A 13,722-nucleotide genomic window follows, 5' to 3' on the forward strand; every position below is an offset into this window, starting at 1 on the left:
ATCTCGAGCTTAAGCTTTAACAATTAAGGGGAACTCCCAATCAAATTATTGAATTATCGATAAACAAAATTATCAAAATATCGCCCCAAATTTTTTTTATCAAAATATCCGTGAGGTGTTCACGGTTCCAATTCAACCTGGATCGGAACCGTCAGTTCTACGCAGTGGGTGGCGGGGGGGGGGGGGGGGGGGGGGGGGCTGAAGCCCCCTCCAAATTTTTGAGTTTTTTTTTATATTTTAAATATAGAAATTTATTTTACTTTATATATCTATATATATGTATATGTGTATATAAATAAGAAATAGAAGAAAAAAATATAATACATTATTTATAGTATATCCAACTATCCATATTAATTCTTTGAAATTGTACATTGATTTGTTACATTTATGTTATTTTTATCCTACTTTTTTTCTTATTTAATTTTTATTGTTAAATTTGAGTCCATTCTAAAGTAAAAAGTAAAATTACTAATTATTAACAATGAAAGTTAGTTTATTTGTTTAGACAATGAAATATATTTTTTTAAAAGAATGCATAAAAGTATTGTTTTGTATACTTTCAATCTACTTGATGTTGAATTAATTGAATTGCAAACAATTATCTATTATATTAAGTGATTGATAAAAAAAATGCATGAAAATGAAGTGTACGGAATGTTCAAAAAAATTTGCTTCGATCGGGGGTTCCCGCCCCCGAACCCCCGTATAAATGTCTACATACGTCGTAGATCAATAAATTCAGCCCCTCCTAACCTCAAATCCTGGATCCGCCCCTGGTTCTACGGTTTCAATTTTTTGTGTGGGTGTTGGCGAAACGATAAGGGTTATTGCCTAAGGCCAAAGATTTTGTGTTCGAGTCATTTGGGGTGCGGCCTTTAAATTTTTTTATTTAAACTGTCAAAAAAAAAAACTCAAATCGGACCATGAATAAAGTTAGACCGTAGATAGTTACGGTTCGAGCCGTGAACTGGTAATTTCGGATCGGTTCACTGTTTGAACCGTGGAACTATTTTTTTCAATAAAAATAAACTATGATACACAGATTCTTCAAAAAATAGCACATTTCAGTATCGGATACGCGCAGGGTGCGAGTGCGTTTCGCGTGGGATTCGCACGGGATTCGCCACGCTAAAAGAATTAAAAAAAAATCGGATTCGCTAATCGGGTGCATTTAGGGTTGTTTTGAAGAATTTCATTATTTTTGGGCTCTTTTGCAATTTTTTCAATTTATTGCCCTACAATTATTTGTGTCTCTTTGATCCCTCAACAAAGAAGAATTCAATTTCAAGAAATTATAATCCTACTATATTTTATTTTCTAAGTTTTATCATAATTAGTAGTAAACTAATAATTAAATAATTATAAGAATAAATGTGGCAGATTGAAATATTTTATCTTGCAATTCCAGCTATTATATGTATTTTATTTCTTGATCTTTGACTTAAATTTACAATGCAACATTTAATTTATGAACATTTTTTTTTCGTTTTTTTCATTTTGATTGGTCATATATAATAAAATATATAAATATAACATATGTATCATTCACGAATCGCACCCTATATTTTTTGAAAATTCGTATCCCCGCATTCAAATCGTAATGCTCCCGCACCCGCCCCTAGCACCTGTGCAACATAGAAAATAAATGATTTTTGTTATTATGTTTTTGGAGTGTTGACTTGAAATTCATGAAATATATACAAATCATCATCGCACTTTAGTCATGGTTCCGTCTAGACGTCTTCTTGCAGCCAACATCTATGTCGCTCCCGTCTCTTTCTAGTAATACTCACTCTAGCCATAAAAAGTATGAAACTTTAGTTTGACACAGGTTTAATAAAATGATTGGTGAATATTTTTTTACTTTTTAGTTGATAAAAAAGTTTCACTATTTAGAAATTAGTGGTTCAAGTTGAACTAGTGTGGGTCATTGGTTGGTTTTGGTGATAAGGAGTATTTGTAAAATTAAATACTATAAAAATAGAGTGTGGTATCATATACTAAAAAAAATATTATACTTTTAGTGGACATCAAATAGAGCTAAAGTGTCATACTTTACATGGATATGAAATAAGTAGTATTAAGCATAATAAGAGAGCGCATGAATCTCAATAACATATTCTCGTTACAATCACTTTGAGCACCATATCTCTTAGTCTTCTTCACTCCTATTCCCTCCATCAACAAAAAAATTATCACATTGTGAACGACACGGATTTTAATAAAATATTAGTGGCGTTGTTAGTGAAATAAGAATCTCACTTTAAATGTAAATGAAGTTGTGTGAACCCTACTAATATAAATAAAAGTGTTAAGTTTTTCGTGGACGGGTGAAGTATTTCAAATCCTTTCTTTACCATTTTAAACAGGGGAAGAAACTGACGCTACTGCATCCCTTACAAGCACATCAATGGTATTTTTCACAAGTTTTCTCCAATTTTTTGGTTGTGTTTGAGGGAGGGGGGAGCGATATGGATTTAAACAAATTATATTTTAAAATATATCTACAAGCAATACGATATTTCTTTGATTGGATTGGTGTCATGTTAGATTCAATTTAGTCACGACACATTCAATTTGGGGAAAAGTTTAAATTGTGAAAAAATCACAACAATTTTTAAGTTCACACATTTATTCCTAGCTTCCAAATTTGTGTGCAAATTTATAATACATTTAAAATTAGTATATTTAAACATTATAACTATTTTTCAGATAAATTCTTTTGAATGTGTGAAAGGCGGATACTTGTCATGGTGGAGCAGTTGCCATGAAATTTAAGTTAATGATGTATGTAAGACTTGTTAGAGCCACTTGTGAAGTCGCATAAAACTTTGTATTTGTGATAAAACAAGAAGTGGATATTTATGATAAATCATGTCGACGAAATGATCAAAGCACATTATTTTTATGTCAGATGTAAAAGTCAACTTATAATTCACGAAGTGGATATTTATGATGAATCATCTAAACGAAATGATCGAATCCACTTGAGAATTTGACGAGTTGATTCATTATTTCATCGTCAGATTATATAATTCAACTCATCGAATTATGTAATGGGAATAAATTGTTTTTTTTTAAGTTTGTAGCTTTTTAAATAAAAATGTGAGTTGCAGACATTTTTACTAGATCGTTATATAATTGCAAATTATGATTAACCATTATATATATAATGTATCATATTTTCACCTTTCAAATGTAATGCATATATCTCAAATGTGAAAGAGCAGTGGGGTTTAAACTACAGACTTAGTTGTTTACAAATTGAAATCTACATCCTTTGAATATCTCCTTAAGGATAATGTAATGCATATTTATAACATCTATAACAAACAAATATAAGCATTGACACTCCTATACGGGCGTGTTGTCATAGTAAAACAAGAGGAAAGAATCATCAATTTGGACTACAAATTAAATTACTATTTTCTTGAGACATCTTTTGTGCATCACACATGAGACCATTTCATAGGCAACAGAATATGTCTAAATTTTGTTTTTCAACTATATAGCTAGTTTAGAGGTCTCTACTGCCGTTACATATGCGGAATTCTGATTATATCAGGGCGATAAGGTTTTCCAAATTTCTGTATATAGTTAGGGCATGTTCTGTTTAATTAATAAATTTGTCATAAAAATGAGGAATAATAAAAATTTATTCCCTTATTTTTTAATCGGAAAACATATATTCATATTCACGTAATTTCATTCAAAACCATATCCCTCAATTAAGTAGTGAAATTCACAGTTCAACAAATCAACCGACAATAAGATTTAGAAAACTGAGCTAGACTATGAGCAGCTAAAATGGTCGTTCTGTAAGCATGGCTAACCTTAATAAGAAAATTCTCCCTTTAAATTCATTCATTCTCTTCCCTTATTTTCTACAAAAGGTAATTCTACTATTTTCCACTTCTACCTTTTACTTTAATGATAAATAAATTTATTAAAACACGATTTTATTATAGGAAAAAAGACCTAAAAGAAACCCTTGAATGCACAGGAAAGAAAACTAAGGGCCGAGCCTCATTAAAACCTTGTTATGGAAAACCCCATGAAAAAAAATCATAATTAGGAAAAAGAGTACTCGTCTAAAAACCGCAAAGAGAAAAAAAAAAAAAAAAAAAAACAAAACCAACGAAACAGCAACAGAGAGAGGAAAGGCTTCAGAAGCTCCGGCCTAACCATCGCCCCTAAGCAAATTCGGTCTCCCCGTGTTGTAAGAAAGCAAAGCACCATCATGTGCCCTAAAGAGAAAAAAAAAAAAAAAAAAAAAAAAAAAAAACCATAAGGGTAAAAACGCCAATCACCAACTCCACGATGACAGTTCAATTGGTGACAAAAGGAACTCAACGTCGATGGGATAGCAACCATCGCGGAGAAACCAAACGAACACGTCCCCCAAGACCCAGACTCGAGCTCATCCGAAGCCTAAAAAAAGATATTGGGGCGCGCTAAACCCTCCCCAATAATATTATCCCTTCATATTTTGTGTGATAATATTATTCCTCTTTAAAGTCAACACGATAAATGAAAAATGTAAATTTTCTTTTGTAGGAACCGAGGGGAAAAAAGAAGAGATTTAAAAGGGATAAATTTTTTATTATCTCTTATTTTCTTATGATAAATTTATCAATAAAATAACACACCCTTAATTTATAATGTCAATAGAGGACAAAAATTTATACACTTCTTGTTAACTTAGAGTCTAATTTCATTTAGTATACGAGCCTAATTTCATCCGCAGTTATTTGCAGCATTGTATTACAAATTTATCTTTATAATTATAATAACTTATAACCACAAAGTTGTATAGTTGTGAATTGATCTTATTTTGCCTTTAATTCACGATCACGAACTTATAATGAATCGTAACTTAATCATATTTTATTTATAATTCATGATCAAAATATCTTTTAATCGTGAATGACTCTATTTTGCTTAAATTTATAAATACGAAGCTTCTTAGTCGTGAATTAAGAGCAAAACGATATATTAATTAAGTAAAAATAATAATTATTTATTTATTTATCTTTACATCTATTTTTAAATTTTTACAGTAATAAAAATAATATTTTAATACATTACTACCTCCAGTCTCCAAAAGTATACCACTTTTGCCATTTTTGGCGTCCGTAAAAAATATGTCAGTTTTTTTTAGGATATGATGTATATCTTTTCCTTATCATTTATACTTAGAAATATCCTTTATTTATAAAAGGGTCAATATGCAAAAACACCCCTAACTTTACCACTCCAACTACACTTAAGCCCCTAACCTAACGTTTATAGCAACTAACACCCCAAAGTTCATTAAGTACTACAATTAAACCCATACACAAACAATTTCTTTCACAAAATTAAGAAATTCATTTTTTCTTAATTTATATAATATATAAAAGGGGCGTTTTATCCCTCCATTTTTTCCCACCATTTTTTCTCTCTCTTCTCCCATCAATTTTTTTATATAAATAAATATTTTTCATACACAAACATAAATAAAAGAATTGTAAAATGTTAACAAAGAGAAAGAAAATATAATATTTTAACATTTTAATAATTTATTTGTTTTAAATTTATTTTTAATAAGTTTTATACCATATTAAATATTTTGTTACAAACTTAAACATAAGATGCTTATTAAATATTTCTTCATAAATTAAATTTGATATTATTTAGAAAAGTATTAAAATTGTAAAAGAAAAAAAAAGATGAAAAATAATGAAAAAATTGATGCGATAAGAGAGATAAAAAATGGTGGGAAAAAATGGAAGGAGAAAACTCTTCATTTATATATTATATAGAAAAAAAAAATGAATTTCTTAATTTTATGAAAGAAATTGTTTGTTTATGGGTTTAATTGTAGTACTTAATGAACTTTAGGGTGTTAGTTGCTATTAATGTTAGATTAGGGGCTTAAGTATAGTTGGGGTGGTAACATTAGGGGTGTTTTTGCATATTAACCCTTTATAAAAAGAAATGAGAAGTAGCAAATAAACTCTAGGGATAAGGTACAAATCCACCCCTAAACTAGACCTCCTCATTCTCGACCTTGGCCCAAATACACCCCCGAAGTCCATAAAAAGTGTGCATTTAAACCCAGCAAGTTAACGGCCGTTTCTTGCCGTTAACTTGCTGGGTTTAAATGCACCCTTTTTATGGACTCTGAGGGTGTATTTGAGCTGAGGCTGAGAATGATGGGATATACGCGCAAGTTAACTGAAATTCTTTTTTTTTTTCTTTTAATTTCTAAGTAGGCCCTCCTAATCGCCGGACGAAAAGAAGTGTCATCGGCAATAACATAGAGGCAGTTGCGTTTTCAGGAGAAAGGGGCGAGGCATAGAACAACGGCCTCATCAATTTTTGGAAGCTACCGGCAACGACGTCATTGAATTTTAAAGAGAGGGATGGTGGAGCCAGGAGTCGACAGACGAGCACCACCCTTGCCTAGCCCTTCAGCAGCGACAACGACAAACTTTTATAGGGGAATTAGGGCTCGATTTGGGTATTCGAAATTTTCAGAGAGAGAGAGAGAGAAGAAAAAGAAGAAGGTTGTGTGTGATTGAGAGGGAAGGCTAAGGAGCTCGCCAACAGCCCGCTCACGCAGATCAATTGGTGAGTGGGCTGTCGGCGAGCTCCTTAGCTTCCCCTCTCAATCTTCTTCTTCTTCTTCTTCTTCTTCTTCTTCTTCTTCTTCTTTTTCTTCTCTCTCTCTCGTGAAATTTCGAATACCAATCGAGCCCTAATTCCCCTATAAAAGTTTATCGCTACCGCCACTGAAGGACTAGGCAAGGATGGTGCTCATCTGTCAAATCCTGGCGCCACCATCCCTTTCTCTAAAATCTGGTGACGTCGTCGCCGGTAGCTTTCAAAAATTGGTGAGGACTATGCCTCGCCTCCTTCTCCTAAAAACGCCGATGCCTCTATATCATTGCCGCTGACACTTCTTTTCATTTCGCGAGCAGGAGGTCCCACTTAGAAATTAAAAAAAAAAAAATTAAGTTCACTTGCGCGTATAACCCCCATTCTTGACCTTGTCTCAAATACACCCCCAAAGTCCATAAAAAGGGTGCATTTTAACCCAATAAGTTAACGGCAAGAAACGACTGTTAACTTGCTGGGTTTAAATGCACCCATTTTATGGACTCTGGGGGTGTATTTGGGCCAAGGTCGAGAATGAGGGGGTTTATGCTCTAGGAGTGTCTAGTTTAGGGGTGAATTTGTACCTTAACCCTAAACTCTATCATATAACCCCTTAAGGCCCTAACACATTAACCTCCCCATCTTTTGATTTTGAGATGTTAGCCCCTCAATATCTCCTATGGAGTGCAAAATCCCCCTTATTCTTGACGTACACTTAACTTCGTCCAATATTTTTCATGTTTTTTTATTTTCAATTTCTCAAGTGGGTCACACTCTTATTAGAAAGACTGAACTTCTTTTACTTAATATTTTTAATGAATTTTCATTTTGTTTGATATAAGCCCGAAAATATTGTCTCAAGATTTATAGAAGTGGACAAGTTTCGTACCTTCATTTTTTATTGTTTCATTTAGTTCTATTTTTTTTCCATCGGGTTTAACTGAATTTTGCTATGTTAATGAAGAAAATTTTCATTTTTTTTCTTTAATTTATTATGCTTATATAATGGTTGTCGGTAATAATATAATTCCTCAATTGAAATTTTAAGAACTATGACAATTTATATCTGTAGGATGAGACCGGCTTGAGAAATAAAAATAAAAAATATTGGAAAAAGTTGAGTGTCTATCAAAAATAGAGAGAATTTTTATGCTCCTTAAAAGATGTTGAGAGGCTAACAATCCAAAATCAAAAGATGAGGAGAAGTTAACTGTGTTAAGAGATTATATGATATGTGACTATTTGCTATTCTCTCTAGAAAGAACCGATTTTTATTCAATCTGAACCGCTCATTTTATATAATAATGAGTGATGACACATTTTCTCCCCTACATAAAAATCATGAACTATTTTGTTAAAGCTCATGCTAAACCAAAGCGAGAGTAACTAAAACACAGGAGAAGTAAAATTATGGAAACATGAAATCCGTACTTAAGGTGAAACAAGAGCACACTGGCAGTGGCAAACAACCTCAAGAAGGAAATAAATTCGAAATCTAATAAACTAAACTTAATTAGTATTAAAAAAAACAATTCAAACACTGCTCTGAATTACTTTGATAATAGTACTAATTTGCTAGAACATCCCAGATCAATTCGGGGTCGAACGACGGCAGCCGCGCCAGCGAGTACCACTCACGCGACTCCGCGTCGCCGCCGCTCCACGGCGCGTCCTCCTCCGCGCCACCGCCGGCGCTCCACCTCTCGTCATTCGCCACAGACGACGACGGCGAAGGCGACTCCTCCGCGGCCTTGTTATTCTCCTCGGTGGTGGTGGTGGTGGAGGCGCTGCTGCTCTCCGCCACCGCCGCCTTCATCTTCCTCCCGCGCTTGGCCTTCTGGCAGATGGCCTGGATCTTGGCGTCGACGGCGCTCTTCAAGGCGGCGAGCCTGGCGCCGTCGCCGAGGCCGATCCTCGCCGGATCGCGCAGGTTGGGGAAGTTGAGGCGCGCGTACTCGCCGCGCAGCTTGTAGGCGGCGCGGTCGTAGGCGTAGGCGGCGGCCTCCGCCGTGTCGTAGGTGCCGAGCCAGACGCGCATCCGGTTCTGCGGCAGCCGTATCTCCGCCACCCATTTCCCCCAGTGCCGCTGCCGCACGCCCCTGTACAGCTTCTTCTTGCTCGGGCTGAAATAAGTCGGAAACAAACCCGGTTCGCACCGAACCGGGTCGGCCGCGGGAATCCGCGGATTCTCGTTGGAAAATTTCCGCAGCAAATCTCTCTGCCTAAAATACACGGACGAGCCCAACGGAAATTCCAATTCCGTCGCTGCTTGAGCAGCAGCGACGGAATTCGCAGCTTCGCAGTAGGAGAAGATCGAATCCAACGTGTTCGAATTCGTCGATAGAATCAGCTGCGATAGCGCGTGGGGAGCGTTGAAATCATGAATACTTGCCATTTTTTTGAAAATTTAGAAACAGGGGAGGAAGCAGGGTTCTCAAAAAATGCCCCTGTTTCTCCGAAGAAGAAAAAGATTTATTTGGGTTAAAATTGATCCCAGATAAAAGGAAAGGATCAATAGATTATAGCAGAGGAAGTGATGGCAGAGGGAAATTTGATATTTGGGTTAAAATGGTGAGATTTATGAATATTTGATTGTGTTGGACGATATATTTATAGAGGTGAGGAGAGGATTTTTTTGCCATGCTAGTAGGCTAGTAGCAATTCACATTTATGATCCAACTTTATCCGTGTCAATATATCTTCACTCAAAAAAAAAAATATATATATATATCTTCTGCTGAATTGACTATTATGCCACTAATTTCGTATGTACGGCTCATATAGTTTCTTCTAAACACTACTGTGTGAAGATATTGTGAGGTCGTTTTTTCCTTACAAAGAATAATTTTCTTGCAAATCTCTAATTTGTTCCACCTCAATTTTCTTGTCCCTCTTTATCATTCATCCACACAAAAAGTACCTTATATTATTGGATTATACAAGTTCAGATTATAAACTAATACCATTTATGACAAACTTAAGGTTCTTAAAAAGAAATTTGATGAATTTATTGTTAAGGGTTGTATTATTGATGTGGTTCACAGATAAAATTTTGAATATAATACTAATACCATAAAAAAGAAATGAAGCCTTTTAATACTCTCTTCGTTCACGGAAAGAAGTCTTAAGGGAGGTTGACACAATTTTTTTAAAAAATAATTAATTATTTATTTAGTGATGGATAAATGATTTCACAATTTTTTTTAAAGCATAAATTTAGTCAGAGAAATGACAGAACAAATTAGATGGTGGGTCCATGAATAACAATACGTGTAAAGATGTAAAAATCTTCAGGATAATAGTTAATGAGATTATTTACAAAAAATAATTTGGAACACGTTTTTGTAGATGGACGAAAATGATAAATTATAAATTTTTTTAGGTGGACAGTGAGTGTAAATTTTTTGTTCTTACATTTAAAACTAAGTATGTCATATATAAAAATAAGATTAGGTTATAGTGAGAATGCTATTTTTTGTGAAAAATAAGAATATTGTATAAGTCAGTATATAGTGTTGCATAAATTGTTTGTAATGACTGAATAAAGATATATATATATATATTTTTTGAAACGGAAAGTGAATAACTTTATTACGAGGAATAAAAAATAACAATATCTAGGAAAATCGGCTTTCCAGATCATCACATCAGAAAAAATAAAAGAATGTCAAGCGAGCTCGTGAGCTGCACAGTTAGCCTCACGCCGCATATGAATAAAATTCAAAACGACATGATGACGAGCATGAACAAAAGCTTCCCATAACTCATCACAAAGCGAATCCGATCCATGTGTCTTGTCCGACAAAACATGCACAACAAGGAGCGAATCAGTGTAAACCACAATGGGGCCGATATCATTTTCCAGGCAGGTTCCAACCGCAAGCAAAATGGCGTGAAGTTTGCCCATAAGTACCGTCTCTGTGTACCCTATAGTTTGGCATCCAACCATGATGATCTGCCTATGACAATCCCTTATTACGAATCTCATCCCACAGCACAACCCATCTTTCTCGAAAGAGGCATCAACATCAACCCGGAGGACACTCGCGGACAGAGGGTACCAGTGCCGCGTTCCCTCCCCGGGAAGAATATTGTGTTCCAAGAGGACCTGAAATCATGCTGACTGATATTTAATTAATTGATAAAATTTTCGCTCGCTTCATAATTCAAATCCATGAAAAAATTTGCCCCATTTATTATATTTAAAAATTTAACATTACTTTATATTTTATTTCTCATCACATTTATCTTCTCCCTACCTATAATTTAATAAAGTTAATATTTTTAATTTTCACCCTTAATTAAATGTAGTTTCTATGCTAACACTCCATATGTGATATTTTTATGGTTGGCAAAAGTGAGTTCACAATTTGAGTCTTAGAGGCCACACCGTGGACATCTGACAGACAGAAGCCTACTTTATGAATTTATTACGAGTCACCTTTTTTCTAACAAAAAGCTAAAAATATGTCCTGTGATAATAATGTCATAATGAACTGCCTACTTCCACGCGTAATGTTGTTGTGTTCATTTTTTTTTTCCTGGTCTATGTCGATGTCTATCACAAAATAAAATCTGTCCATGAATAATTAATCACTTTTTATTCTTTAATTTTGGGATAGGATTGGATTGTGTCCATCATTAACTTTCTTACTACCACACGCGTCCCAGCTTTTTTTAATCCACTTTTTAGTTGCATCAAATAGGACCATAGATATTGTGACAGATATATTCCAAGTGAATGATATAGTTTAAGGTCATAATTCACCCTCATCAAATGATAATTATATTCATAGGTAGAGTAACAATGTTTACTATTTATATGGAATTATCAAATAGTATAATTACACCGATTATGTGTTTGCTTCGAGGTACAACGAAGTAAAAAAATTTTTTTGAATATTTTATATCTCGTTTACTTTGAAGTGATAAATTTTACTCTCTCTGTTTCATTTCAAGTGTCATGTTTCTTTTTGACACGGTTGTATGTTAATTAGATTATTAAGTGGTGTGATGTAGAGTTGAAAAAGTGATGCGAACCCCAAAAATTCTCATTTTTTGAGAATATTTTTTAAAAATAAAAACATGATTTGAAGTGGAACAACCCAAAAATAAAATAAGACACTTGAAGTGGGACGGATGGAGTATTGATCATTTATATCTCGTTTACTTTGACGTAATAAAGATTTTGAATATATCGTATAAAATTTCGAACATCACTATTTCCCTTGAATATGGTATAGTTTTATACATAAGTGAGAGTGTTCTCGTACAAATTCTGTTACATGCATGTTTTAGTTTTATAATACCCACGAACGTTTTGTGCATATATATAATATCACTATAAACATATGTTTTTACATGTATAATTAAGTTATAATTATTAAATTAAATTGAAAAATTACTGCCAACCTAGCATAAATTTTGCGCGATAGACTTTGCGGATAGGTAGAATCACTACAAGAAAACACGCGTTTAACGACCGAAATTTTCGGTCGTTAATTTTGCGGCCTTAACGACCGATTTACGACCGATTTTATTTTTTATTTATTTTTATTTTTTAACGACCGAAAATTCGGTCGCTAATTATTTTTTTAATATTTTAATATTTAATTTTTCTTAATGACCGAATTTTCGATCGTAAAAATTATTTTTTATATTTTAATTATTTTTTTTAATTTTAACGACCGAAAATTCGGTCGTTAATATATATTTTTTTTATTAAAAAATTATTTTTTTTTAAAAAAAATTAAAAAATTATTTTTTTTAACGACCGAATTATTCGGTGGTTAATATTATTTTTTTATTTTTTTTTATTTTTTTAATATTTTTTAAATAAAAAAATATTTTTTTAATTATTTTTTTTTAAAGACCGAATTTTTCGGTTGTTAAAATTATTTTTATTTATTTTTTATTTATTTATTTATTTTTTATTTATTTTAATTTTTTTATTTATTTATTTTATTTATTAACGACCGAATAATCGGTCGTTAATTTTATTTTTTCAATTTTAAAAATTTTAAATTTCGTTTTTATTTTTATTTATTTTTATTTTTTGATTATATATAAATATATATATATATATATAAATATTTAATTATTTTTTATTAATTTTCTATTTAATTATTATTTTCAAATTATAGAGAATATTTTGAAATGATTGTTATTTTCATAATATTATTCTATAAAAATAGATAATATTGATTATTAATAAAAATGCGATATTATTTGCAATAAATTATTAGATTTATTATACTAATAAATTATTAGACTTATTATAATAAATTATTAGACTTATTATAATAAATTATTAGACTTATTTGATTTTCTAAATTATTAGATTCATTATTTTCAAAATATTAATAATTTTATTATTTTAAAATAATAAAATTATTTTTCAAATATTAATTTTATTAATATTGATTATTTGATTTAATATTGATTTTGTTGTATATTTGATTGTTATTTTTCATACTCATATTTTCTTTTCTTTTTTTAATTACGATAATATTAATTTTTTATTATTTTAAATTCGATCGTATATTTATCGTCAATGTTTCGTCGACACCACAAATCTTAGTTATTATCTCGACATATTATAAGGTTATGAATGATTAATGATATTTTATATTGAATTAGAGTTTAAATGAATTAATAGGTACTATATATATCAATAATACGAGTGTTCCCTATTAGTGACTACTCGAAAAGAACTTCAAGGTTAAGCGTGCTTGACTTAGAGCACAAGTAAGATGGGTGACCTACTGGGAAGTTCGTCAAATGGTATGCAATTAAGGTCAAAATACATTAGAAATACACTAAAAATACTTGTGGGATACAAAGATATAAAAAAAAAATATTATTTTTTAAAAAAAAAAAATATTTTTTTTTATTAATTTTTAACGACCGAATTTTCATTCGTTAAAAATAAAATTTCGGTCGTTATTTTAAAAAAATAAAAAAAAATAATTTTTTTATTTTTATTTTTTATTTTTTTTTCTCTTTTTAACGACCGAAATTTTGGTCTTTAAAAATAAAAAATCGGTCGTTAAATTTAACGACCGAAAAAACGGTCGT

At 31.9% G+C, this 13,722-nt stretch overlaps 1 protein-coding gene across 1 annotated transcript; it reads right to left on the minus strand.

Annotated features, from left to right (window-relative positions):
• Positions 1 to 8,028: 8,028 nt before the first annotated feature.
• Positions 8,029 to 9,331, minus strand: LOC131017905 (ethylene-responsive transcription factor ERF061-like). Its single transcript, XM_057946644.1, has one exon. The coding sequence runs from the start codon at positions 9,038 to 9,040 to the stop codon at positions 8,213 to 8,215; it is 828 nt and encodes a 275-aa protein (XP_057802627.1). The 5' UTR covers positions 9,041 to 9,331; the 3' UTR covers positions 8,029 to 8,212.
• Positions 9,332 to 13,722: the final 4,391 nt, after the last annotated feature.

Source organism: Salvia miltiorrhiza, chromosome 3, assembly GCF_028751815.1.
Source record: "Salvia miltiorrhiza cultivar Shanhuang (shh) chromosome 3, IMPLAD_Smil_shh, whole genome shotgun sequence".
Classification (NCBI taxonomy): domain Eukaryota; kingdom Viridiplantae; phylum Streptophyta; class Magnoliopsida; order Lamiales; family Lamiaceae; genus Salvia; species Salvia miltiorrhiza.

What these genes read in the sequence shown, in the direction of transcription:
- LOC131017905 (XM_057946644.1), bottom strand. Translation starts at nt 9,040, where the DNA reads ATGGCAAGTATTCATGATTTCAACGCTCCCCACGCGCTATCGCAGCTG.